The following is a 26,932-nucleotide window of genomic DNA, read 5'->3' on the forward strand; positions in this document are numbered from 1 at the left end:
CACTGTTCCAACGCCATACGTGGTGGCAGGTCCCAGGGCAGGGTGATAGGGGTCAGCTGTAGTATACACACGGCCATATCTGTAAAAGGCAAGGAATCAGTTTAGAACCAACCTCCCCTTCAACCCTGAAACCAACATTCAACCTTCCGAGCCAATAGGGTTAGGATCCAACATTGCCCATCAGAGGGAACATCCCAGTCGTCCAAACCATGCACGTTCTGGTGAATGTTCAACCCCCCAGCATCAACCTGAGCTCAAGTGGGGGTGTCGGGATAATCTCCACTATTAATAATCAACATCCTGGGGGTTTACCATTGACCAGAAACTGAACTGGGACCAGCCATAATATAAATACTGTGGCTACAAGAGCAGGTCAGAGGCTGGGAATCCTGCGGAGAGTCACTCACCCTCCTGACTCCCCCCCACAAAGCCTGTCCACCATCTACAAGGCACAAGTCAGGAGTGTGTTGGAATACTCCCCACTTGCCTGAATGAGTGCAGCTCCCACAACACTCGAGAAGCTCGACACCGTCCAGGACAAAACAGCCCCCGCTTGATCGGCACCCCATCCACAAACATTCACTCCCTCCACCACCGACGCACAGTAGCAGCAGTGTGTGTACCATCTACAAGATGCACTGCAGGAATTCACTGAGGCTCCTTCAACAGCACCTTCCAAACCCACGACCACTGCCATCTAGAAGGACAAGGGCAGCAGACGCATGGGAACACCACCACCTGGAAGTTCCCCTCCAAGCCACTCGCCATCCTGACTTGGAAATATATCGGCCGTTCCTTCACTGTCGCTGGGTCAAAATCCTGGAACTCCCTCCCTAACAGCACTGTGGGTGTATCTACACAACAGGGACACAATCCTCACTCCTGGCCCGCAAACCAATGTGGCTGGCTCTTGACTGCCTCTCTGAAATGGCCGAGCGAGTCACTCCACTCAGGTGGCATTTAGGGGGGTGGGCAACCAATGCTGGAGATGTCCGGACCCCATGAAAGAATAGAGGGAGGGAGGGAAGGAGGGAGGGAGGGAGGAAAAAACTAGAAGGGTTCGCTAAGGTTGACTGGAGTGAATTCCTCTGGTTGGTGGGGGGTGGGAGGAATCTTCTAGGAGGTGACATTCTCGAACGAGAGGCCCTTTGGGAGGGGGGGGGTGGGTGATGTCAGGAAGCACTTACGGAATCTGGAACTCTACCCCCACCCACCGCTCAACCCTTAAAAGTCTTAGAGCTCAACTCAAAAGCCCAAGGGTGAAATGGTGGAGATTTCCCTCTTTGTGTTATCGGGTGAGGGTGGTGAAGGACCAGGGCGGCTTGGTATCTGGCTGAAGGTCAACCATGACTTTGACTGAACGGCGCATTGACAGGACCCCTGCCAGTTGGTGGAGCCGAGAGCGAGGCCCAGAGTTTCTCTTTGTTCAGGACACTTGGCAAGAATACCAATATAAGTGGAAAAACAACAATTTATACCACACGGGAAGAGAGTGCTGGCTGGCTGGTTGGCAAGTGGACTCTGACTGACCGAGAGAGAGACTCTGGGGACACTGGTTCAAACCCCACCTGGCGGAATTTCAACTCCAGTTAACAAAGTCTTGGAATATCGACCATGGCCACCATCACCAATTGAGGGAGATCATTGGCTTGTTCAATCTCACAGCCCAAACGCTCAGGAACAATCGGTAACCTGTTCGTGTCAAGCTTAACAATGCGATTGACCAGACATTAACATGGCCGCTGAGAGTACAGGGCCTGAGTGTTTCTGGGAAAAGAGACACGTCAGAGCTTCTGGCCTTGCACTCATCAGGACACACGCGTGAATGCCCATATAAGGCGGCAAACAACTATTTCCACTGCACGTGAAGAGAGGTCGGCAGGTGGCGCTGTCACGGAGAATGCACTCTCTTCACGTGCGGTATAAATTGTTGTTTCTTGCGAGTGTCCTGGTGAGTGCAAGGCGGGAATCTTCGACCTGTCTCCCTCTCCAGCCCACGGAGCCTTGGAGGACGGAGGGGGTGCTGAATGGGCCTCCTCCGAAGTCCCAGCCTCCGTCAAGGTGAAACCAGGAGCCTCGAGGTCGAGGGTGAGATCGGGAGCAATCGCGGAGAGAGTTCAAGAGGGCCGGCAGAGGAGGACTCACCCGTCGCTGTAGGTCGTGGTGGCCGGAGCGGGTTGGGCCACTCGGTATGTGGCATAAGCCCCCTGAAAGAGAGGCAAAGAGGGTAAGAAGCTCATCGAGAGGCGGGGAAAGGAGAAAGAGGGAGAGGAACAGGGGGTAACCGGAGCGGGAAAGAAAACATGAGGCAACGGAAGTAGAGGCAGGTAGCTCAGGACGAAGGTGGGGTACAGGAAAATATGGGGAGGGGCAGAGAGAGGGAGATAGGGTACATGGCAGAGTTCGAAGAGGGGCAGAGAGGCTAGGGTAGTGTGGGCATCGACCTGTGAAGGTGGCTGTACATACTGAGAGAGTTATCTTCACCGTTGCTGGGTCAAAATCCCAGGACTCCCTCCCTAACACCGCTGTGGGTATACCTACACCACGGGGACAAAATCCTGGAACTCCCTCCCTAACAGCACTGTGGGTGTACCTACACCACAGGGACAAAATCCTGGAACTCCCTCCCTAACAGCGCTGTGGGTGTACCTACACCACAGGGACAAAATCCTGGAACTCCCTCCCTAACAGCGCTGTGGGTGTACCTACACTACAGGGACTACAGCGGGTCAAGAAGGCAGCTCACCCACCACCTCCTCGAAGGGGGCAGTTAGGGATGGACACGAAAAGCCTGGCCTAGCCAGAGACCCCCAGACCCGGCGAACGGATTTTGAAAAAAATAAAACAACCACATGGGATCTTGGGCTTGGTAAATTTGGGGCATTGGGTGCAAAAGCAGGGGAGGTGGAGGCCGAATGGCCATGAACCTCTCTGGTTAGGCCCCCAACTCCAGTTGGTGTCCAGTTCTGGGTCCTCTTCCCACGTGGGGAAAGGGCGTAGGGCATCCTGGAGAGAGAGAGAGAGAGGGCGCGGAGGGAGATTTTTTACCAGAATGGATCCAGGGTTGAGGGAACGGGAGCGGCCAGGGATCAGCCAGAGAGGCTGGGATTGTCCCCGCTTGGGGCAAAGCAGATCGAGGAGGGGTGAGGTCTCCGATCGAGGTGGACAAGATGATGAGGGGTTGGGGTCGGGTAGACAAGGCAATTAGCCGATGGTGCAAGGAATGGGGTGTGAGGGAGGGGGAGGGTGGGTGGTGTGGAAACACAAGCTTAAGGTCTTGAGGCAAGCGTTGCAGGGGTGGGTAGGGGATGTGAGGGGAATTCCTTTCGACTCACCGAGTGTCAATGAGGTGGAACTTGCCCCTCAAGAGGTGGGGTGGAAGCCGAGGCGATGGGCGATTCTAAAAGGGAATCGGAGGGTCCAGACGAGGGAAGTAGACTCTCAGGCCCAAGGGGAGAGAGGGGCGGGAGGAATGGGACAGGCTGGGTGGTTGATTGCAAGGAGCTAGCATGGGCTCGATGGGCCCAATGGCCTCCTTCTGTGATGCTGTGACCTCGATAACTCCCCGGCACCATGACAACAGAGATAGGGAGGGATTGTAGGGGGCTGGAGGAGGTTACAGAGATAGAGAGGGTTGTAGGGGCTGGAGGAGGTTACAGAGATAGGGAGGGTTGTGGGGGCTGGAGGGGGTTACAGAGATAGGGAGGGTTGTAGGGGCTGGAGGAGGTTACAGAGATAGGGAGGGGTGTAGGGGCTGGAGGAGGTTACAGAGATAGGGAAAGGTTTAAGGGCTGGAGGAGGTTACAGAGATAGGGAGGGGTGTAGGGGCTGGAGGAGTTTACAGAGATAGGGAGGGTTGTAGGGGCTGGAGGAGGTTACAGAGATAGGGAGGGGTGTAGGTGCTGGTTGAGGTTACAGAGATTGGGAGGGGTGTAGGGTCTGGAGGAGGTTACAGGGATAGGGAGGGGTGTAGGGGCTGGAGGAGTTTACAGAGATAGGGAGGGGTGTAGGGGCTGGAGGAGGTTACAGAGATAGGGAGGGTTGTAAGGACTGGAGGAGGTTACAGAGATAGGGAGGGTTGTAGGGGCTGGAGGAGGTTACAGAGATAGGGAGGGGTGTAGGGGCTGGAGGAGGTTACAGAGATAGGGAGGGGTGTAGGGGCTGGAGGAGGTTACAGAGATAGGGAGGGTTGTAGGGGCTGGAGGAGGTTACAGAAAGAGGGAGGGATGTAGGGGCTGGAGGAGGTAACAGAGGTAGGGAGGGTTGTAGGGGCTGGAGGAGGTTACAGAGAGAGGGAGGGATGTAGGGGCTGGAGGAGGTAACAGAGGTAGGGAGGGTTGTAGGGGCTGGAGGAGGTAACAGAGGTAGGGAGGGTTGTAGGGGCTGGATAAGGTTACAGAGATAGGGAATGAAAAGCAGAAAGGCATTTTTGACCTCAAAAAGGTCTTCATTTTCAGAGAGAATGAGAGGTCAAACAAGCCAGAGAGGGAGGGAATGTGGGAAAGGAAGAGAGGGAGATACTAGAAAGACATGGAGATGCCTAGAGAAAAAGCGAGAGAGGGACAGAGAGAGAGAGAGACAGAGTGAGTGAGAGAGAAGAGTGAGAGAAAGAGAGTCAGATAGAGAGAAAGAGAAAAGGTGAGAGAGAGAGAGAAAGAGAGAGAGAGGGAAAAAGAGAGAGGGGGAAAGAGAAGATGTGTGAGAGAGAAAGACCGGGAGAGAGAGAAGGGGCAAGAGAGATGAGAGGGGGGGAGAGGGAAAAATGAAAGAGAGGGATGAGTGGGAAAGAGAAAAAGGTGAGATAGGGGAGGGAAAATGTGAGAGAGAGGGAGCGAAAGAAAGAAAAAGTGAGAGAGTAAAAAGACAGAGGGAGGGGATGGAGAAAGGGAGAGAGAGGGAAAGGGATAATTGAGAGAGAGAGAGGAGAGAGAGCGGGAAGAGAAAAAGATAGACAGGGAGAGAGAAGTGGGGTGAGGGGGGAGAAAGAGAGAGAAGGAAAGGGAAAATTGAGAGAGAGGGGGAAGTGAGGAGAGAGAGGGGGGAAAATTGAGAAAGAGAGGGGGAAGAGAAAAAGATAGGGGGAGAGAGAGGGAGAGAGGGGGATAAAGAGAGAGAAGGAAAGGGAAAATTGAGAGAGAGAGGGGGAAGAGAAAAAGATAGGGGGAGAGAGAGGGAGAGAGGGGGAGAAAGAGAGAGAGGGAAAGGGAAAATTGAGAGAGAGAGGGGGAAGAGAGGAGAGAGAGGGGGAAGAGAAAAAGAAAGGGGAGAGAGTGGGAGAAAGAGAGAGAGGGAAAGGGAAAATTGAGAGAGAGAAGGGGAAGAGAGGAGAGAGAGGGGGAAGAGAAAAAGATAGGGAGAGAGAGAGGGAGAGAGGGGGAGAAAGAGAGAGAGGGAAAGGGAAAATTGCAAGAGAGAGGCAGAGGAGAGAAAGGGAAAGAAAGGAGAAAGAGGGGGGAAGAGAAAAAGATAGGGGGAGAGAGAGAGGGAAAGGGAAAATTGAGAGAGAAAGAAAAAGGTGAGAGAGAGGAAAAGAGAGAAAGGGAGGCGAGTGCGGGACATAGGAATAATTTAGAGAGAGAGAGAGAGAGAGAGAAAGTGATGACAAAACAGTGAAGGGTGCAGTGACTCTCCGCACGATTTACACCTGATGGTTGAATACCTACGTAAACATCTGGTCCGTATAAACCATCCTGGTACACGACCCTACAATCCAATAGAGCAGAAAGTCCAGTTAGTGTTACACAGGTACATCCGCATTCATCTCTCACAATTCAGGTCAATCCTCACCCCCAACCCCGCCGTGTTCCACCCATTAACCCCCACCTTCCCCTTCCCCTTCCCCTTCCCTCTCCCCACCGTCGCTTTCCTTCAAAACACCAGACGGCCCGGGGTTCCTGTCCCCCTGAAAGGGATCGCCGTCAGCCTCCCAGACCAGACCCCGCCACCGGGAATGGGAGGGAGGGGTCCTGAGCGTCGGCGATGGGGCCAGGTAGCAGGGAAAACGCCGGAGAGACTCAGGAGGTCTGTCGGCGCCTGGTGGGAGGGAGGTAGAGCTAACGTTTCCGGTCAGTGGGCTCTCACCAGACCCGGGACACGTACATTCGGGGTGGCACCGGGTTGCGAGAGAGGAGGGTGGGTGGGACTTGGGGTGAAACGAAGGTGTGTGATGGGGAGGAAGACAGGAGAGTGTGAATGGCAAAAAGAGTTCATCCAGGGGCCAAGGGAACGGTGAAGGGACAGGGGCAAAAAACAAAGAGGCAACAGACATACCGAGAACAAGTGTTATATTTCATGAGTGTCACTGGCCCAGCATTTATTGCCCATCCCTAACTGCCCCTTGAGAAGGTGGTGGGTGAGCTGCCTTCTTGAGCCGCTGCAGTTCCCTGTGGTGTGGGTACACCCACAGCGCTGTTAGGGAGGGAGTTCCAGGATTTTGTCCCTGTGGTGTAGGTACACCCACAGTGCTGTTAGGGAGGCAGTTCCAGGATTTTGTCCGTGTGGTGTAGGTACACCCACTGTGCTGTTAGGGAGGGAGTTCCAGGATTTTGTCCCTGTGGTGTAGGTACACCCACTGTGCTGTTAGGGAGGGAGTTCCAGGATTTTGTCCCTGTGGTGTAGGTACACCCACAGTGCTGTTAGGGAGGGAGTTCCAGGATTTTGACCCAGCGACAGTGAAGGAACGTCCGATATATTTCCAAGTCAGGATGGTAAGTGACTTGGAGGGGAACTTCCAGGTGGTGGTGTTCCCCATGTGTCTGCTGCCCTTGTCCTTCTAGATGGTAGTGGTCATGGGTTTGGAAGATGCTGTGGAAGGAGCCTTGGTGAGTTGCTGCAGTGCATCTTGTAGATGGTATACACACTGCTGCTACTGTGCGTCGGTGGTGGAGGGAGTGAATGTTTGTGGATGGGGTGCCGATCAAGCGGGGCTGCTTTGTCCTGGACAGTGTCAAGAGTGACTGCCCTTGACATCAAGGCTGCATTTGACCAAGTGTGGCATCAAGGAGCACTAGAAAAACTGGAGTCAATGGGAACCAGGGTTGTGGTTGTTGGAGGTCAGTCATCTCAGCTCCAGGACATCACTGCAGGAGTTCCTCAGGGTTAGTGTCCTCGGCCCAACCATCTTCAGCTGCTTCATCAATGACCTTCCTTCCATCATAAGGTCAGAAGTGGGGATGTTCGCTGATGATTGCACAATGTTCAGCACCATTCGCGACTCCTCCGATACTGAAGCAGTGCATGTTCAAATGCAGCAAGACCTGGACAATATCCATGCTTGGGCTGACAAGTGGCAAGTAGCATTCGTGCTAAACAAGTGTCAGGCAATGACCAGCTCCAACAAGAGACGATCCAACCATCGCCCCTTGATGTTCAATGGCATTACCATCACTGAATCACCCATTATCAACATCCTTGGGGTTACCATTGACCAGAAACTGAACTGGGACCAGCCATATTAATACTGTGGCTACAAGAGCAGGTCAGAGGCTGGGAATCCTGCGGAGAGTAACTCACCTCCTGACTCCCCAAAGCCTGTCCACCACCTACAAGGCACAAGTCAGGAGTGTGATGGAATACTCTCCACTTGCCTGGATGAGTGCAGCTCCCACAACACTCGAGAAGCTTGACACCATCCAGGACAAAGCAACATTCACTCCCTCCACCACCGACGCACAGTAGCAGCAGTGTGTGTACCATCTGCAAGATGCACTGCAGAAACACACCAAGTCTCCTTAGACAGCACCTTCCAAACCCACGACCACTATCATCTAGAAGGACAAGGCTGGCAGACAGATGGGAACACCATCACCTGGAAGTTCCCCTCCAAGCCACTCACCACCCTGACTTGGAAATAAATTACCGTTCCTTCACTGTCGCTGGGTCAAAACCCTGGAACTCCCTCCCTCCTCAATGGCTCAAGAAGGCAGCTCACCACCACCTTCTCAAGGGGCAACATGGGATGGGCAATAAATACTGGGCCCAGCCAGTGACACCCCATGAATAAATAAAAAAAATGTTCCTGAGTGTTCTTGGAGCGGCCCCAATCCAGGTAAACAAGGGGAAAATCTGGGAATGTGGGAAACACTGAGGGGATAACAACAGTCGTCAGGATTATATAGACAGACTATAGGGGAAAGCTGGACACACACGCTCACACGCACACACACACACGCATACATACACACATACACATGCATACATACACACACTCAGACACACACATACACATACACACATACGTACACACATACACATGCATACATACACACACTCAGGCACACACACACACATACACACACGCTCACACACACACGCACACATACACACATACACATGCATACATACACACAGGCACACACACAGATACACACACACGCACACATACACTCAAACACACACAATCACACACATACACACACCCACACACACACACACAAACACATACAGACACTCACAGACAGACACACACATACTCACAGGCACATATACACACAGACACATACACACAGAGACACTCACAGACAGGCAGACACACACACACTCACAGACACATACACATACAGACACTCAGACAGACACACAAACACTCACAGACACATACACACACAGACACATGCACAACCAGGCACATACACACACAGACACATGCACACACACACACACTCACAGACACATACACACACAGACACATGCAGACACACACACACACTCACAGACACATACACACACAGACACATGCAGACACAGACACATACACACACAGACACATGCACACACACATACACACACAGACACACACTCAAAGACACATACACACAGACACATGCAGACACAGACACATGCACACACAGACACACACACACACAGACACATGCACACACATGTACACACACAGACACACACTCACAGACACATACACACAGACACATGCACACACAGACACACACACACACAGACACATGCACACACATGTACACACACAGACACACACTCACAGACAGATACACACAGACACATGCACACAGACACATGCACACACAGACACACACACACACAGACACATGCACACACATGTACACACACAGACACACACTCACAGACACATACACACAGACACATGCACACAGACACATGCACACATGCAGATACTCACAGAAACTCATACTCACATACATTCACACACACACACACATACACACACACAGCAGTTGGTGTCCTCTGTGTTTGAAATTGTTTTACAGCGCACGTCAGCACGGAGATTCATCAACTCATTCCTCACACCCTCTTCAGGCCTCAGGCTGAAGAGTCTTGTCCAATATTAGGAAGGAAGTCAAGGCCCTTGGAGAGGGTGTGGGGGCAATTTACCCACAAATGGGTGCAGGGACGTGGGACCTGAGAGACGCGGAGAGACTGGGGGAGCTGGGACTGACCTCCGGGGGGTCGGGGGAAGGTTAAAGGGAGATGAAATAGGGGCGCCCAAAATCCAGGAAGGGTTGCACTCAGATGAAATAAGGAGAAACCCTTTCCACGGGCGATAAGGTCAGTGCAGAGAGGGACACAGGTTTAAGATAATTGGCAGAAGGACCAGAGGTGACATGAGGGAGAAATGGTTTCAGGCAGCAACTTGAGATCTAGAAGGTTTATGGTTAGACTGTCTCTTGTTGGAGATGGTCATTGCCTGGCACTAGTCTGGCACAAATGTCACTTGCCACTTATCAGCAAAACCTGAATGTTGTCCACATCTTGCTGCATGTGAGGAAGATGGTTGTGGTTGTTGGAGGTCAATCATCTTAGTCCCAGGACATTGCTGCAAGAGTTCCTTAGGGTAGTGTCCCAGGCCCAACCATTTTCAGTATCTGAGGAGTTCTAAATTGTGCCAAACATTATGCCAACATCACCGGACATCCCCACATCCGACCTTATGATGGAAGGATGGTCATTGATGAAGAAACTGAAAATGGTTGGGTCTAGGATACTAACCCTGGGGAATGTCCCAGCAATGTCCTGGGACTGAGATGATTGCAAGGGTGGTATCTGCCTGAAAGGGTGGGGGAAGCAGATTGAAGAGGAACTTTCAGAAGGGGGTAATCTGATCGGGAAAACAATGCTGGGAGAGGGACGCAGTTCAGGGAAGGTTCACTCGGCCGGTTCCTGGGTTGAAGGAGGTTTGTCTTCTGAGGAAGAGCTTGAGCAGGTTGGGCCTGTGCCCATTGGGGTTGGGAAGAATGATGGGCGATCTTATTGAGACATATCAGAGTCTGAAGGAGGAGGGAGGGGGCTTGACAGGGAGGATATTTCCCCCCCTTGTGGGGAGAATCTAGAATGAGGAGGGGGGCCACAGTTTCAGAGTAAGGGGTCTCCCATTGAAGACGGAGATGAGGAGCGATTTCTTCCCTGAGAGGGTCACGAATGGGTGGAATTCTCTTCCCCCCCTCCCAGAGAGCGGCGGGGGCTGGGGGCTCAATGAACATATTGGAGGTTGGGATAGGGAGACCTCCGATCGACACGTTCCCCATTCCTGTTCCCCATCTATACGTGCTAAAGGTTTTAAGTGAAGCGTAGTGGGCTGGTTGGAAACTTCCTTGCGAAGGCCAGCGATCCAGGGTTCACACTGGAGATGGGAGGGGAGGAACAGACTTACCCTCCATAGGCTGGCATGGGCGATGGGGCAGTGACCGCTCGGATGGTGTTGTACACTGCCCGGCCGCGCCCTCGCAGGTGGCTCCCCCTGTAGGCCATGGCTGGAGCTGCAGCCGCCACCGGGTACGGGAATCCAGCCACTGAATGGGATGAGAGAGAGAGAGAGAGTTAGAGAGAGAGAGAGAGAGAAAGAGAGAGGAGTCAGTCCAGCCCAGGGACAATGCCTTCAAGCCGAACAGCACTGAGGGGTCCCGAGTGCAATGAGAGTCCCAACAGATCTGGGAAATCCTGACGGGGTCTGAGAAATCTCAACAGCCCTGGGAATGCCGACGTTTCCTGGGAATCCCTAAGTCCCTGGGAAAAGCAACGTCCCTGGGAATCCCAACAGCCTCAGGAATACCAGCGGCCCTGGAAATCCCAACATCCCTGGAAATCCTAACATTCCTGGGAATCCCAGCATCCCTGGAAATCCCAACATTCCTGGGAATCCCAGCATCCCTGGAAATCCCAACATCCCTGGGAATCCCAGCATCCCTGGGAACCCCAACATCCCTGGGAATCCCAACATCCCTGGGAAAAGCAGCATTCCTGGGAATCCCAACATTCCTGGGAATCCCAACATCCCTGGGAAAAGCAACATTCCTGGGAATCCCAACATCCCTGGGAATCCCAGCATCCCTGGAAATCCCAACATCCCTGGGAACCCCAACATCCCTAGGAACCCCAACATCCCTGGGAACCCCAACATCCCTGGGAACCCCAACATCCCTGGATATCCCAACATCCCTGGGCACCCCAACATCCCTGGAAATCCCAACATCCCTGGGCACCCCAACATCCCTGGAAATCCCAACATCCCTGGGAACCCCAACATCCCTGGAAATCCCAACATCCCTGGGAACCCCAATGTCCCTGGGAATCCCAACATTCCTGGTAAAAGCAGCATTGCTAGGAATCCCAGCATCCCTGGGAACCCCAGCATCCCTGTGAAAAGCAACATTCCTGGGAATCCCAACAGCCTCTGGAACCCCAACATTCCTGGGAATCCTAACGTCCCCGGAATTGCCAGCACTTCTTGGGAATCCCAACAGCCCCGGAAGTCCCAACAGCCATGGGAACATCAGCATCCCTGGGAACACCAAGGCTTGGAGAATCCCAGTGCGCTGCAGATCCCTATGAGATTGGCTGCTCCCTATCAAGGCTTGGGAATTCCAGTGCACCGGACCAAGATAATGGGAGCTTCCGTTGGCTTTAAGACCCTGTGAGGATGTGATCTGGGAGGATTTTGATGCTGGTTCAGGAGTTTCCACAAACGCAATTGTGTCCCAAGTCGGATGCAAGTTTCAGTACTGAGGGAGTGCTGCACTGTTGGAGGTGCAGACTTCTGGATGCAACATTCAGCCGATGGGAGGCCCATCCTTCTCTCAAGTGGACATGAAAGATTCCGCGGCCAAGAGGGGAGAGTTCTCCCCCCCAATATCCTGGTGGCCTCATAGGCATTCCTGTCAATCAACAGCTCTTACACCCGAGAATGCAGAACTCTCTACCTCAAGGAGTGGTTGAGGAGATACATTCAAGGGGAGGCTGGATAAACACACGGAATAGAATGTTTTTTTTTAATTATTTATTTGTACGTGGGATGTGGGCATCACTGTGGGCCTGGAGTCACGTGTAGACCAGGCCAGGTAAGGAGAGCAGAATTCCTTCCCTAGAGGGGCTTTAGTGAACCAGATGGGGCTTTAATGACAATCGATACCATTTGATTCTAGAATTGGACTCACTCATCCGCCATGCGTTGGGATTTGAACCCAGGTCCCCAGAGGATTACCCTAGGTCTCTGAAATGCTCGGGCAATGACAATACCACTAAGCCTCCCGCCCCCACCCCCTAACAGGGTGAAATGAGCTGGAGGTGGGAGGAGGAATACTGGTGAGACCGAATGCAAAATTTCTAAGGTTCAGTGCAACGTCGGTAACGCCGATGACTTTCATTGCCCACGTCCCTGAATTGCGCTCGGGAACGACCTGCGCTCATTGGCGCGTCGTGGGATCGCGCTGTGCGCCAACCAACCGACCGACCGCACGGCCGTCCAGCGCCACGACAGCAGCCGCGCTCGGGAGCGGCGCTCCCTGGGCTAGGACACGTGGGGGGGGGAGGGGGGGGCACCCTGACCTGACCGAAAGGCACCGCAGGGAAAGAGAGACGCCCGTTGTTTTTCTCGCCCTTCTTACCTGTGTAGAGCTCCGGAGGGTAGACGGCTCCCATCACCGGGTTGAGCTTCCAGGCTGCGGGACAGGGAAGGAGGAAGTCAGGGCAGGGGCCAGTGGAGAGAAAACAAGGAGGTTGGAACGAGGAGCGAGAGGCTTTAGCTTCGAAGACCGCCTTTAATCACCCGTCCCCTGAAGGAGGCGATGGTGAGCCACTTTCACACGAATTAGGCAGGACATTCGGCCCCTCGAGCCTGCTGCCCCGCTCAACCAGATCATGGCTCAACCTCAGCCCCGCATTCCCGCCTATCCCCGATAAACTTTCACCCCCTTGCTTACCGAGAGGAGCAGACTCGATGGGCCGAATGGCCTAATTTCTGCTCCTATGTCTTATGGTCTTAAGAGTCTATTTAATTCTGCTTTAGAATTAGTCCAAGGCTCTGCTTCCTTTTGAGGAAGAGAGTTCCAAAGACTCACCACCCTCTGAGAGAGAAAAGTAATTCTCCTCATCTCTGTTTTAAATGAGCGACCCCCTTATTTTTAAACAGTGACCCCCTAGTTCTAGATTCTCCCACGAGGGGAAACATCCTCTCCACACCCAGCCTGTCCAAGACCCCTCAGGATCGTAAAGGTTTCAATCAAGTCGCCTCTTACTCTTCTAAACTCCAGCGGATACGAGTCTAACCTGTCCGACCTCCCCTCATAAAACAGCCCGCCCATCCCTGGTATTAATCTGGTAAACCTTCTCTGAACTGCTTCTAATGCATTTACATCCTCCCTTAAATAATGAGACCAATAGTGTACGCAATACTCCAGATGTGGTCCCACAAGTGCCCTGTACAACTGAAGTATAACCTCCCTGCTTTTGTATTCAATCCCCCTCAGAATAAACAATAACATTCTATTAGCATTCCTAATGACTTGCTGTACCTGCATACTAACCTTTTGCAACTCATGGACTAGGACACCTAGATCCCTCTGCCACTCAGAGCTCTTCAATCTCTCGCCACTTGGATAACATGCTTTTTAAACTCTTCCTCCCAAAATGGACCATTTCACATTTTCCCCCATTACACTCCATTTGCCACATCTTTGCCCACTCACTTAACCTATCTATAACTTTTTGTAGCCCCCTTATGTCCTCTTCACATCTTACTATCCGACTTACCTCTTTGTAGCATCAGCAAATTTAGCAACTATTCCTTCAGTCCCTTCATCCAAGTCGTTTTTGTGAGTTGAGGCCCCCCAATCACATCTTGCCAACCAGAAAACGACCCATTTATGCCTACTCGCTGTTTCCTGTTAGCTAACCAACCTTCTATCCATGTCAATATCCATGCCACCCCACCCCCATACCAGGAGCTTTTATTTTCTGACATAACCTTTGGTGGCACTTTATCAAAGGCCTTCTGGAAATCTAAGTACAGCACATCCACTGATTCCCCTTGATCCACACCACATTTCACTTCTTCAAAGAGCTCCAACAAATTGGTGAAACGTGATTTCTCTTTCACGAAACCATGTTGACTCTGCCTGGTTGCCTTGAATCTTTCTAAGCGCCCACCAAGGCTTTAATAACAGCTTCTAACGTTTTCCCTATGACAGATGTTAGGCAAACCGGCCTCTAGTTTCCTGCTTTCTGTCTCCCTCACCCTTTTGAATAAAGGAATTGCATTCGCTATTTTCCAATCGGACGGAACCATCCCTGAATCCAGGGAGTTTTGGAAAATCAAAACCAACGCATCAGCTATCTCGCCAGCCACATAGGATGAAGCCCATCCAGAACTGGCCACAGCCCGAACAATTTACTCAGTACCACTCCCCTGGCGATTGTAATTTTCTTGAGTTCCTCCAGCCCTTCCGCTTCCTGATTTACGCCTATTTCCGGGATGTCACTGTGTGTCCTCTACAGTGAAGGCCGATGCAAACTACCCGTTCACACTATTCTTCATTCTTACACCGGGTGTGGGCATCGCTGGCGAGGCCAGCATTTGTTGCCCGTCCCTAACTGCCCCTTGAGAAGGCTCGAGCGGCTTGCTAAGGTTGTCGAGAATCAACCGCATCGCTGTGGGTCTGGAGTCACGTAGGCCAGACCAGGTAAGGACAGCAGATTTTCCTTCCCTAAAGGGACATTAAGTGAACCAGACGGGTTTTTTTTAACAACAATCATCGATAGCTATGTGGTCACCAACCTGCGACTAATTTTATCATTCCAGATTTATGAATTGAATTAAATCTCCACCAGCTGCTGTGTTGGGGTTTGAGCCCCTGTTCCCCAAAGCATTAGCCTGGGGCTCTGAGCCAGTACTCCAGCGGTGACAGACTGGGGAATGCTTGCAAACCGAGGGATCTGGGTGTCCTTGTCATTGAATCACAGAATGTAGAGCAAGCAATTAGGAATGTAAATGGTATAAGCCTGCCTTTTGTTACAAAGAGATTGGAGTTTAAGAGTTAGGATGTCTTAACACAGTTATACAGGGCACTGGTGAGAGCACTCCTGTAGCAGTGTATACAGTTTTGGTCTCTTTACCTAAGGAAGGACCTATTTGCCCGAGAGAGAGAGAGAGAGAGTGCAAGGAAGATTCACTAGACGGCTTCCTGGGATGTGTAGGAGTAATTTGACAAGGAAGTATTCAATGAACAGCCATGGCGCTAGGAAGTTCTGAGGAACAAAGGGACCTTGGCGTGTTTGTGTCCATAGATCTCTGAAGGCGGAGGGGCATGTTAGTGGGGTGGTGAAAAAGGACACTTGCCTTTATCAATCGAGGCATAGATTACAAAAGTAGGGAGGTCATGTTGGAGTTGTGTAGAACCTCGGTGAGGCCACAGCTGGAGTACTGGGTGCAGTTCTGGTCGCCACATTATAGGAAGGATGTGATTGCACTGGAGGGGGTGCAGAGGAGATTCACCAGGATGTTGCCTGGGATGAAACATTTAAGTTATGAAGAGAGGTTGGATAGACTTGGGCTGTTTTCGTTGGAGCAGAGAAGACTGAGGGGCAACCTGATCAAGGTGTACAAGATCATAAGGGGCATGGACAGGGTGGATAGGGAGCAGCAGTTCCCCTTAGTTGAAGGGTCGGTCACAAGGGGGCACAATTTCAAAATGAGGGGCAGGAGGTTTAGGGGGGATGTGAGGAAAAAGTTTTACCATTGACCAGGAACTGAACTGGACCAGCCATACAAACACTGTGGCTACAAGAGCAGGTTAGAGGCTGGGAATCTTGCAGAGAGTAACTCACCTCCTGACTCCCCAAAGCCTGTCCACCATCTACAAGGCACAAGTCAGGAGTGTGATGGGATACTCCCCACTTGTCTGGATGAGTGCAGCTCCCACAACACTCAAGAAGCTCGACACCATCCAGGACAAAGCAGCCCCACTTGATCGGCACCACATCCATAAACATTCACTCCCTCCACCACCGACGCACAGTAGCAGCAGTGTGTGTACCATCTACAAGATGCACTGCAGGAATTCACCAAGGATCCTTAGACAGCACCTTCCAAACCCACCACCACTACCATCTAGAAGGACAAGGGCAGCAGATAGATGGGAACACCACCACCTGGAAGTTCCCCTCCAAGTCTCTCACCATCCTGACTTGGAAATGTATCAGCCGTTCCTTCACTGTTGCTGGGTCAAAATCCTGGAATTCCTCCCTAACAGCACTGTGGGTGTACCTACACCACAGGGACAAAATCCTGGAATTCCCTCCCTAACAGCACTGTGGGTGTGCCTACACCACAGGGACAAAATCCTGGAACTCCCACCCTAACTGCACTGTGGGTGTACCTACACTACAGGGACAAAATCCTGGAACTCCCTCCCTAACAGCACTGTGGGTGTACCTACACCACAGGGACAAAATCCTGGAACTCCCTCCTTAACAGCACTGTGGGTGTACCTACACCACATGGACAAAATCCTGCAACTCCCTCCCTAACAGCACTGTGGGTGGACCTACACCACAGGGACAAAATCTTGGAACTCTCTCCCTAACAGCACTGTGGGTGTACCTACACCACAGGGACAAAATCCTGGAACTCCCTCCCTAACAGCGCTGTGGGTGTACCCACACCACAGGGACAAAATCCTGGAACTCCCTCCCTAACAGCACTGTGGGTGTACCTACACCACACGGACAAAATCCTGGAACTCCCTCCCTAACAGCACTGTGGGTGTACCTGCACCACAGTGGAACTGCAGCGGTTCAAGAGGGCAGCTCACCACCACCTTCTCAAGGGGGGCAATTAGGGATGGGGCAATAAATGCTGGGCCCGGCCAACGATGAATTAGAAAAAAATTCTTGTGACTTTATGGATTATGTCGTTTAGGGAAGGAGATGGAAGATTAGAAAAAACAGAAATTAGAAGCTAATCACAGAGAGGACAAGGAATGAGATGAGAAGCACAATCACAGAATTTTCTCTACAGTGCAGAAGGAGGCCATTCAGCCCATCGAGTCTGTACTGGTTCCCTGAAAGAGCTTTCCACTTAGTCCCACTCCCCTGCCTTATCCCTGTAACCTTGCACATTCTTTCTTTTCAGATAGCGATCCAATTCCCTGTTGAATACCTCGATCAAACCTGTCTTCACCACCCTCTCAAGAAGTTTGTTCCAGACTCCAACCACCCTCTGGGTGACAAATTTTTCCTCACATCACATTTACCCCTTTTGCCAATTGTTTTGAATCTGTACCCTCTGGTTAGACCATAAGACCATAAGACATAGGAGCAGAAATTAGGCCATTCGGCCCATCGAGTTTGCTCCGCCATTCAATCATGGATGATAAGTTTCTCAACCCCATTCTCCCGCCTTCTCCCCGTAACCTTTGATCCCCTTACCCAATCAAGGACCTATCTATCTCGGTCTTAAATACACTCAGTGACCTGGCCTCCACAGCCTTCTGTGGCAATGAATTCCATAGATTCACCACTCTCTGGCTAAAGAAGTTTCTCCTCATCTCTGTTCTGAAAGGTCTTCCCTTTACTCTGAGGCTGTGCCCCTCGGGTCCTAGTCTCTCCTACTCATGGAAACATCTTCCCCCACGTCCCACTCTATCCAGGCCTTTCAGTATTCTGTAAGTTTCAATCAGATCCCCTCCCCCTCATCCTTCTAAACTCCATCGAGCGTAGACCCAGAGTCCTCAAACGTTCAACGGCCAGGAAGGTTCACTACCTGGTTCACCTGCAGAGCAGTGAAGATTCCTTATAGAACCAGCCTCTTCCCTATTAACTCCGTTTACTCCCGACTTTACCCTCCGCCATATATTGTGCCCCCACCTACCATTGATAAAAGGCGTTGGCATCTTCTTGGGTGTCACAACCCGCGCTGTCGCGTTGTTGACCTGAAGAACAAGAGGGCAACATTGAGTAGAGGCACTGGCACAGCGGCACTGTCTCTGGGCTAGCAAAGCCAGGGTAATACTCCGGTGGACCTGGGTTCGAATCCCGCCATGTCAGGTGGCATTTGGAGTTCAAAAACCCAATGAAACCATCCTCAATTGGGCACCAGCATAAAAAAAGCACCCGACTGTTTAACACATGCCCTTTTGGGAAGGAAATCAGTTGTCCCTTTGGAGCTCTCTTCCTCCAAAGGTAGTGGGAGCAGACCCTGTGAATATCTTTCAAGGCAGAGGTGGATAGATTCTCAGTGAGCAAGGGTGGGTGATAGGTTATCGGAGGGGGGGAGGTGGGATGCAGATTTCAGGTGACGATCAGATCAGCCACGATCTTATTAAATGGGGTAGCAGGCTCGAGGGGGGCTGAATGGCCTCCTCCTGCTCTTTGGTCAGGCCTACACATGACTCCAGACCCCACAGCCAACTCTTAAGTGTCCCTCTGTGAGGGGGGGTTGGGTGGTGAAAGAAAGGGGGGGTGGGGATGGAGGAGAGAGTTGGCGGTCGGAAGTTGTTGGACTCGATGTTCAGTCCGGGAAGGCTGTAAAAGTGCCCGGTCGGGAGATGGGGTGCTGTCCCCTCCAGTTGGCGTTGGGCTTCACTGGGACATTGCAGCAGGCCAAGGACGGGCATGTGGGTGTGAGAGCAGGGTGGGGGTGTTGAAACGGCCAAGCGACAGGGAGGTCTGGGTCATGCTTGCGGACAGGCCGAAGGTGTTCCGCCAAGTGGGTCACCCAGTCCGCGTTCGGCCTCCCCCAGGTCTGGAGGGGGCCGGCGTTGGGAGCAGTGAGGACTAAGCGGGGCCGGCTCGGAGCTCCCCTCCGCCCCCCCCACCTCCCCGGGCAAACTGTAAGGGAACGCCACCGGCGCTAAGATCGGCCAAGGGCGGGGCGGACGCACCTCGATCTTCCGGCCTTCCACGATGGTCGCGTTCAACTTGTCACGGGCTCGATCGGCGTCACTGCTGTTCTCAAAGGTCACGAAACCAAACCCCTGGAAAGCAGGAATGGAAAGAGGGAGTGATGGCCAGAGGAGTTAAGGATAGAAACATACAAACTAGGAGCAGGAGTAGGCCATTCGGCCCTTCGAGCCTGCTCCACCATTCATTACGATCATGGCTGATCATCCAACTCAACAGCCTGCTCCCGCTTTCTCCCCATATCCTTTGACCCCTTTCGCCCCAAGAGCTATATCTAACTCCTTCTTGAAAACATACAATGTTTTGGTCTCAACTACTTTCTGTGGTAACGAATTCCACAGGCTCACCACTCTCTTGGTGAAGAAATTTCTCTTCATCTCAATCCTAAATGGTCCACCCCATATCCTCAGACTGTGACCCCTGGTTCTGGACTCCCCCAACCATCGGGAACATCCTTCCTGCATCTACCCTGTCTAGTCCTGTTAGAATTTTATAGGTTTCTATGAGATCCCCCCTCATTCTTCTGAACTCCAGCGAATATCGACTCAATCTCTCCTCATATGTCAGTCCCGCCATCCCAGGAATCAGTCGGGTAAACCTTCGCTGCACTCCCTCTATAGCAAGGACATCCTTCCTCAGATAAGGAGGCCAAAACTGCACAGTCTTGCTGCATTTATATAGAGCCTTGGTGAGGCGGGGGAGGTCTGTGCACGGTTCTGGTCTCCTTACCTAAGGAAGGATACACTTGCCATCGAGGGAGTGCAGGGAAGGTTCCCTGGGACGGTGGGGGGGTGGGGATTGTCCTGTTGGGTGGGGGGGGGGATTGAGGAAATTGGGCCTATGCTCTCTAGAGTTTCAAAGGGTCTCACTGAGGCATACAAAACTCTTCCAGGGCTCGACAGGGTAGAAGCAGGGAAGATGTTCCCCCTGGTTTGGGGGTTGGTGGGTGATGGGGGGTTAGGGGGTTCTAGAACCAGGGGAACACCGTCTCAGAATAAGGGGAAAAGCCGCTTAGGGCTGGGATGAGGAGGAATCTCTCCACTCGGAAGGGGGGTGAATCTTTTGGAAGTCTCTACCCCAGGGGCCTGTGGAGGTTGAGTACGTGCAAGAGAGAAATCGATCGGGTTTCTACGTATTAGAGATAACGAGGGATATGGGGAAAATGGCGCTGAGTTAGAGCAGCAGGTTCGAGGGGCCGAATGGCCTACCCCCACCGCTGCTATTTCCTATCCCCCCCAAGGCCCTAGGCTCCTAAATCCTAGTCACGTGGTAGGCAGAACGGGTATTAGGCTGTTTCCCTTTAAGGGGCTGCTCTTTACTTTGTCACTGGTTTTTGACTCAACAGAGTTACAGTTAATTGTTCAGTTGGGCATGATAAGGGTGACTTGGTATCATTTCACCATCGATGTTTAAGCTTGTTCGGCGGCAGTTACCGGGTTATAGTCGATCGTTAAACCCGACGTGACAAGGAATGAACGGGGAGCAATGCCACTGTCGGTCTTTCAACTGGACTTTATTCACTACAATGATTGATATGGAACATGACTGAAAAGAAAGACATGTCCAGGTGGTTGAGCTAGCCACTTAACGCTGCCACCATGTAGTGGCGACCGGAGTGCTATTTTCCACTAACAGGGTGCGGCCGTCAGCCTAAAAAAACCCATTCTGCCTACCACACGACTGAGCAACGCCGCGCCCGAGTTTCAGTCCCGACCCAACGATTAGCTGACCGAATCAAACAGCTTGTTCCCTCAGCTCGGACAGGCCGCACTCCACCAGCCCCCGGTTCGCAAAGCCCAAAACAAAACGTCGACGGCGGGATGGGAATCTGGTGACTGGACAGCACTGGCTGAGCAATCCCGAGTGCGCTGATAACTACACTAACCACCAACTGAAGGCCGTCCGTTGAGCGCTTATGCTTGCTAGAAGCCGCACACACAGGGAGCCATTCTCTGCCAACAACAAGGAATCAGTTCGAGCCTTTCTTTTGAATCACTCAAGGGTTTGGGGAGCCCGTGTTCCTCCCTTCGCTTTCTCCATGGCAACGCCTCGGCCAATCAGAGTCCACTTGGCAACTCATCCACAAGGTTTCCACTATAAATTGTGGCGATATCCGAAATTCGGCACCCTTGTGTTTACCATGATGGGTGCAAGATGAAAAGCCTCGGCCACATGTCCGTCTTGTCGACAAGATCAAAGTTTTGTACCAGCAACCTGAACGTCGATAATATTATTGGAAAATATTTTTCTTTTAGAGTAGAGGTTTAGTCTATTTGTGTGTCTCAATTGGATTACAGCCAGCTCGTCTGGGTGCTTTGGTATGAACTAGTTTTGAGATGTAAGAGAGGTAGTGTGCATTTGCATATTTTCAACAGAATATTCAAGAAGTGGGGTGAAAACTGATGCCTATCTAGCAGCTACCAAGCCATATGTTGATATTACTAATACAATTGCTACTGCGTTTACAAAATTGTGAGGGGTATAGACAGAGTAAATGCGAGTAGGCTCTTTCCACTTAGATTAGGAGAGATAAACACAAGAGGACATGGCTTTAGGGTGAAAGGGGAAAGGTTTAGGGGGAACATTAGGGGGAACTTCTTCACTCAGAGAGTGGCGGGAGTCCGGAACGAGCTAACATCTGACGTGGTAAATGCGGGCTCACTCTTAAGTTTTAAGAATCAATCGGATAGATACATGGATGGGAGAGGTCTGGAGGGTTATGGACTGGGTGCAGGTCGATGGGACTAGCGGAATAATATTTCGGCACAGACTAGAAGGGCCGAATGGCCTGCTTTCTGTGCTGTAGTGTTCTATGGCTCTATGGTTTTATGAAAGGGGCTTTATTGTTAGAGAGGTTTAGTTCAGAGGTTGTTGATACAATGAGAATTAGCATTCAATGGGGGTGGTAGGTATAATTTCAGTAGTTTTTGGGTGTGCTGCGCAGAGGCAATGTGAGATCAAAAGGCAGCTGTAAGCCTCCAACAGGCTCCACAGGAACCAAAGTGAACAGAGCCTCATTTTGAATTCGTAAGGTGAAAACGTTTTGCCTGGTGTCTGGTTAAGTCTATGTTGCTATTGCCTTAATGTTTAGTGTTTAGATTCGTTTGGGAATTAGTTAAAAGTAATGCTAGCAGCAATTTGTATCCATGTGTATATATATTTTAACCTGTGTAAATTAATCAAATGTTTCATTTACCTTAATGTAAAACCTCTCGAGAACTGGTAGTCTGATTCCTGAATTTAGAGTCGCATCCCAAATGCAACACTTAAAAATTATAGGTTATGACAGTTGTTTAAAGTTTTCCCTCTGGGATTTTTTTTAAAAGCTCAGCTTTAGCAACGGCGTCGGCCATAACAAATCAATATTAAGTTATGGTCAATTATTAAACAGGGCCCGATGGCCAATCATAAAGGCAGAGCCGATAGTTAACAGTGGGTGGTGAAGTGGAACTTGAAGACAATCCATTGGCTCAATCATTACGGTGGGCACAGAGGGACAGAGGGAGGGAGAGAGGTGGCCGCAACGACATGAGGGTAGGGAGGAGGGAGAGAGGGTGGGAGGGTGAAGGGGGGATGGGATGCCGGGATGAGGGTATGAGGTAAAGAAGAGAGGAAGGAAGAGAACAAAAGGAAGTTTGAGCGAGGGGGCAGGAGGATGGGGGAAAACATTGAGTAAAGTGACACCCACCTTGGAGCCTCGCTCGTTGAAGATAATTTCCACATCCAGGATTTTCCCAAATTGCTACGAGAGACAGAAACGGAGTTTAGAACAGGCAACCGCTTTCTTATTCTTCCTCTGTTGGTTGATGGGGGTGTGGGCTTCACTGGCAAGGCCCAGAATTTGTTTCCCACCCTCCCTCCCTAACTACCCTCGAGGGGCTGGCAGAGACGCACCAGAGGGCAGCTAAGAGTCGCCCGCGTTGGCGCGGGGCCTGCAGTCACGTGTAAGGCTGTGGATCCGGAGTCATGTGTAGGCCAGGCCAGAGAAGGGGCGGCCGATGTGTCTTTATGACTAGTGGTGGAATTTGAAGTTCTGCCAAGGCGCCGTGGTGAGATGTGAACCTGGGCCTCTGCATCGCTAGCCCGGCGACATCACCACTTGGCTACCCTCTACCCCCCTTTTGGCAACAGCCATTCCCCTTGTACACACCCTGGTGCGTGTACCACCAAACGTTAGTATACTGGTGCAGCAAGTGAAAAGGGAGCCAAATGGGACATGTAGGCTTTATTGCAAAGCGGGAGAAGGGGTATAAAAGTAGGGATATCTTGGCCACAGCTCCACAGGGCATTTGTGAGACCGGACCTGGAGCACGGTGTGCGGACCTGGTCTCCTTACGGAGGGAGAGGTAGACTTGGCATTGTGAGCAGTCCAGAGAAGGTTCAATCGTGCCGATTCCTGGGATGAAGGGGTTGCCTTATGAGAGAAATCTAGGCAGGTTGGGCCCATGAGTGGCGATCTTATCGGAACGCATCAGATCCTGAGGGGAGGTGGGGCCTTGACAGGGTGGATGCGGAGATGATGTTTCTCCCCCCCCAACCTCGGTTGAGGGAGTTTAGGATGTTTCAGGATAAGGGGTCTTCCCGGTGAAGACGGAGATGAGAAGGAACCTCTTCTCCGAGGGTCGTGAGTTGTGTTCCCCAGGGAGCAGTGGAGGCTGGAGTGCTCACTGAACACACACAAGGCTGAGTTAGGCCGATTTTTGATCGACAAGAGAGTCGAAGGTGTTTGGAGGGCACAAGACAGCAGAGTGGAGGTCACAGCCAGATCAGCTATGAACTGATCAAATGGTGGAGCAGAATGAAGGAGCCAAATGGCCTCCTCCTTCTGTTTTATTCACTCACGGGATGTGGGCGTCACTGGCTGGGCCCAGCGTTTATTGCCCATCCCTATTTGCCCCTTGGGAAGGCGGTGGTGAGCTGCCCTCTTGAACCACGGTGTTGTAGGTACACCCACAGCAGTGTTAGGGAGGGAGTTCCAGGATTTTGTCCCTGTGGTGTAGGGACACCCACAGTGCTGTTAGGGAGGGAGTTCCAGGATTTTGTCCCTGTGTTGTGGGTACACCCACAGCGCTGTTAGGGAGGTAGTACCAGGATTTTGTCTCTGTGGTGTAGGTACACCCACAGTGCTGTTAGGGAGGGAGTTCCAGGATTGTGTCCCTGTGGTGTAGGTACACCCACAGTGCTGTTAGGGAGGGAGTTCCAGAATTGTGTCCCTGTGGTGTAGGTACACCCACAGTGCTGTTAGGGAGGGAGTTCCAGAATTTTGACCCAGCGACAATGAAGGAACGGCTGATATATTTCCAAGTCAGGATGGTGAGTTGCTTGGAGGGGAACTTCCAGGTGGTGGTGTTCCCATGTGTCTGCTGCCCTTGGCCTTCTAGATGGTAGTGCTCGTGGGTTTGGAAGGTGCTGTGGAAGGAGCCTTGGTGAGTTGCTGCAGTGCATCTTGTAGATGGTACACACACTGCTGCTACTGTGCGTCGGTGGTGGAGGGAGTGAATGTTTGTGGATGTGGTGCCGATCAAGCGGGGCTGCTTTGTCCTGGATAGTGTCGAGCTTCTTGAGTGTTGTGGGAGCTGCACTCATCCAGGCAAGTGGGGAGTATCCCATCACACTCCTGACTTGTGCCTTGTAGATGGTGGACAGGCTTTGGGGGAAGTCAGGAGGTGAGTGACTCTCCGCAGGATTCCCAGCCTCTGACCTGCTCTTGTGGCCACAGTATTTATATGGCTGGTCCCAGTTCAGTTTCTGGTCAATGGTAACCCCCAGGATGTTGATAGTGGGGGATTCAGTGATGGTAATGCCATTGAACGTCAAGGGGGCGATGGTTGGATCCTCTCTTGCCGGAGATGGTCATTGCCTGACACTTGTGTGTGGTGCCTGATCCTAATTTCCATGTTAGGGGGTCAAGAGCCATGGGAGCCAGTAACTCGCCGCAGGGTCCCCAGCCCCTGATCTGCTCTGGTAGCCGCACTATGGAGACGGCTGGTCCCAGTCCGGAGGCCTTACCTCCTGCTTTCCCCGTCTACCCCCGCCTGCCTTTGTGCATTGAAAAGCCGCCTAACTCATCCTCGAATATCGTGGTGGTGGGGGTGGGGGGGAAGAAAGGAAAAAAAACCCTCACCCTGGAGACGCTCTGGGGAATTCACCCCTCTCCTCCTAGCCCCTGTACCCTCCCTCTCCCTTCCTCTCTGTCTCTCTCTCTCTCTGTAGGGACATTGAACCCTATCTCAGGACGCAGGACCCGCTCCCCCGGCTCGGGTACCCCCTCCCCCAATCCCCCCCACCTCCCCCCCACCCCCAATCACCCCGCAGACTCACCCCGAACATCTGGCGGAGGTCCGGATCACGGAAGCGGAAGGGGATGTTTGAGACATGCAGCCTCTTGGGTTCCGCCTTGTTCCCCTCGGGGTCCGGGGACTGCTGCTGGAGGTGGGACCCGTCCGACTTTCCCCCTTCCTCGGGCTGCTGCATGGGGTGGCGGGGGCCAAGGTTGGGGGCAAAGGGTGGGGTTAAAAAAAAACAGAGACAGGTTCAGACGGAGAGGCGGTGGCCTTGGGTAGTCCCGCGCTGCTACCCGGGTAGGCGGGAAAAGGCGGGGGGGGTGGCGGTGAGGGGAAAAAAGACCCCCCTCGGGCGGAGCGGAGGGTCTTCCACTCACCTCACGGACGCCTCTTGGTCAAGGCCGAACTCGCTCGAACCTGGGAGACCCCCCTCCTCCTCCTCCCCCCCCACAACCGTCCCCCCTCTCCCCAAGTCATTAGGCCCCGGAGAGCATCTCGCAAGTCAGGCCCAGACTTCCCGTCTCTCCCTCCTTTAGCCACGTTGCCGGGGCAGGTGTCACAAGCAAAGAAATATTCCTCACGCCCGCTTTCAGGTCCTGATATAGCCCAAGAGGTTCGCGGCCAGAGCTACCCTTAGCGTATACCCGCGTTCAGCGCCCAACAGGCCGCAGCGAGGGGTCAACCAACTGTCAACCAACTCTTACCTCCTGATCTCCAGAGTCTCCAGCTTGGGGAAGGGCCTCTTGCCCTCTGCGCCACCAGGTAGATCAGGAACCCTCGCTCACGGGGTGTATGGGCGCCGCTGGCCGGGCCCACCATTTATTGCCCATCCCTCATTGCCCCCTTGAGAAGGTGGTGGTGAGCTGCCTTCTTGAACCAGTCCCTGTGGTGTAGGTACACCCACAGTGCTGTTAGGGAGGGAGTTCCAGGATTTTGTCCCTGTGGTGTAGGTACACCCACAGCGCTGTTAGGGAGGGAGTTCCAGGGTTTTGTTCCTGTGGTGTAGGTACACCCACAGTGCTGTTAGGGAGGGAGTTCCAGGATTTTGTCCCTGTGGTGTAGGTACACCCACAGTGCTGTTAGGGAGGGAGTTTCAGGATTTTGTCCCAGTGACAGTGAAGGAACAGCCGATATATTTCCAAGTCAGGATGGTGAGAGACTTGGAGGGGAACTTCCAGGTGGTGGTGTTCCCATCTATCTGCTGCCCTTGTCCTTCTAGATGGTAGTGGCCGTGGGTTTGGGCGGTGCTGTCGAAGGAGCCTTGGTGAGTTGCTGCAGTGCATCTTGTAGATGGTACACACACTGCTGCTACTGTGCGTTGGTGGTGGAGGGAGTGAATGTTTGTGGATGGGGTGCCGATCAAGCGGCTGCTTTGGCCTGGACGGTGTCGAGCTTCTTGAGAGCTGTGGGAGCTGCACTCATCCAGGCAAGTGGGGAGTATTCCATCACACTCCTGACTTGTACCTTGTAGATGGTGGACAGGCTTT

General features: G+C 52.4%; 1 protein-coding gene across 1 annotated transcript; it reads right to left on the reverse strand.

Moving 5' to 3' along the window:
- Nucleotides 1-25,635, reverse strand: LOC144676513 (RNA binding protein fox-1 homolog 3-like; the record flags this gene model as incomplete). Its single annotated transcript, XM_078536912.1, has 9 exons — nt 25,483-25,635; nt 22,850-22,903; nt 19,143-19,235; nt 18,131-18,191; nt 12,870-12,923; nt 10,640-10,778; nt 5,664-5,703; nt 2,146-2,207; nt 1-79 (listed from the first exon to the last, which is right to left on the reverse strand). Coding segments are annotated over exons 1-9 (735 nt in total), but the record flags the coding sequence as incomplete, so codon positions are not given.
- Nucleotides 25,636-26,932: the final 1,297 nt, after the last annotated feature.

Source organism: Cetorhinus maximus, unplaced genomic scaffold (assembly GCF_964194155.1).
Source record: "Cetorhinus maximus unplaced genomic scaffold, sCetMax3.hap1.1 HAP1_SCAFFOLD_1655, whole genome shotgun sequence".
NCBI classification, from domain to species: Eukaryota; Metazoa; Chordata; class Chondrichthyes; order Lamniformes; family Cetorhinidae; genus Cetorhinus; species Cetorhinus maximus.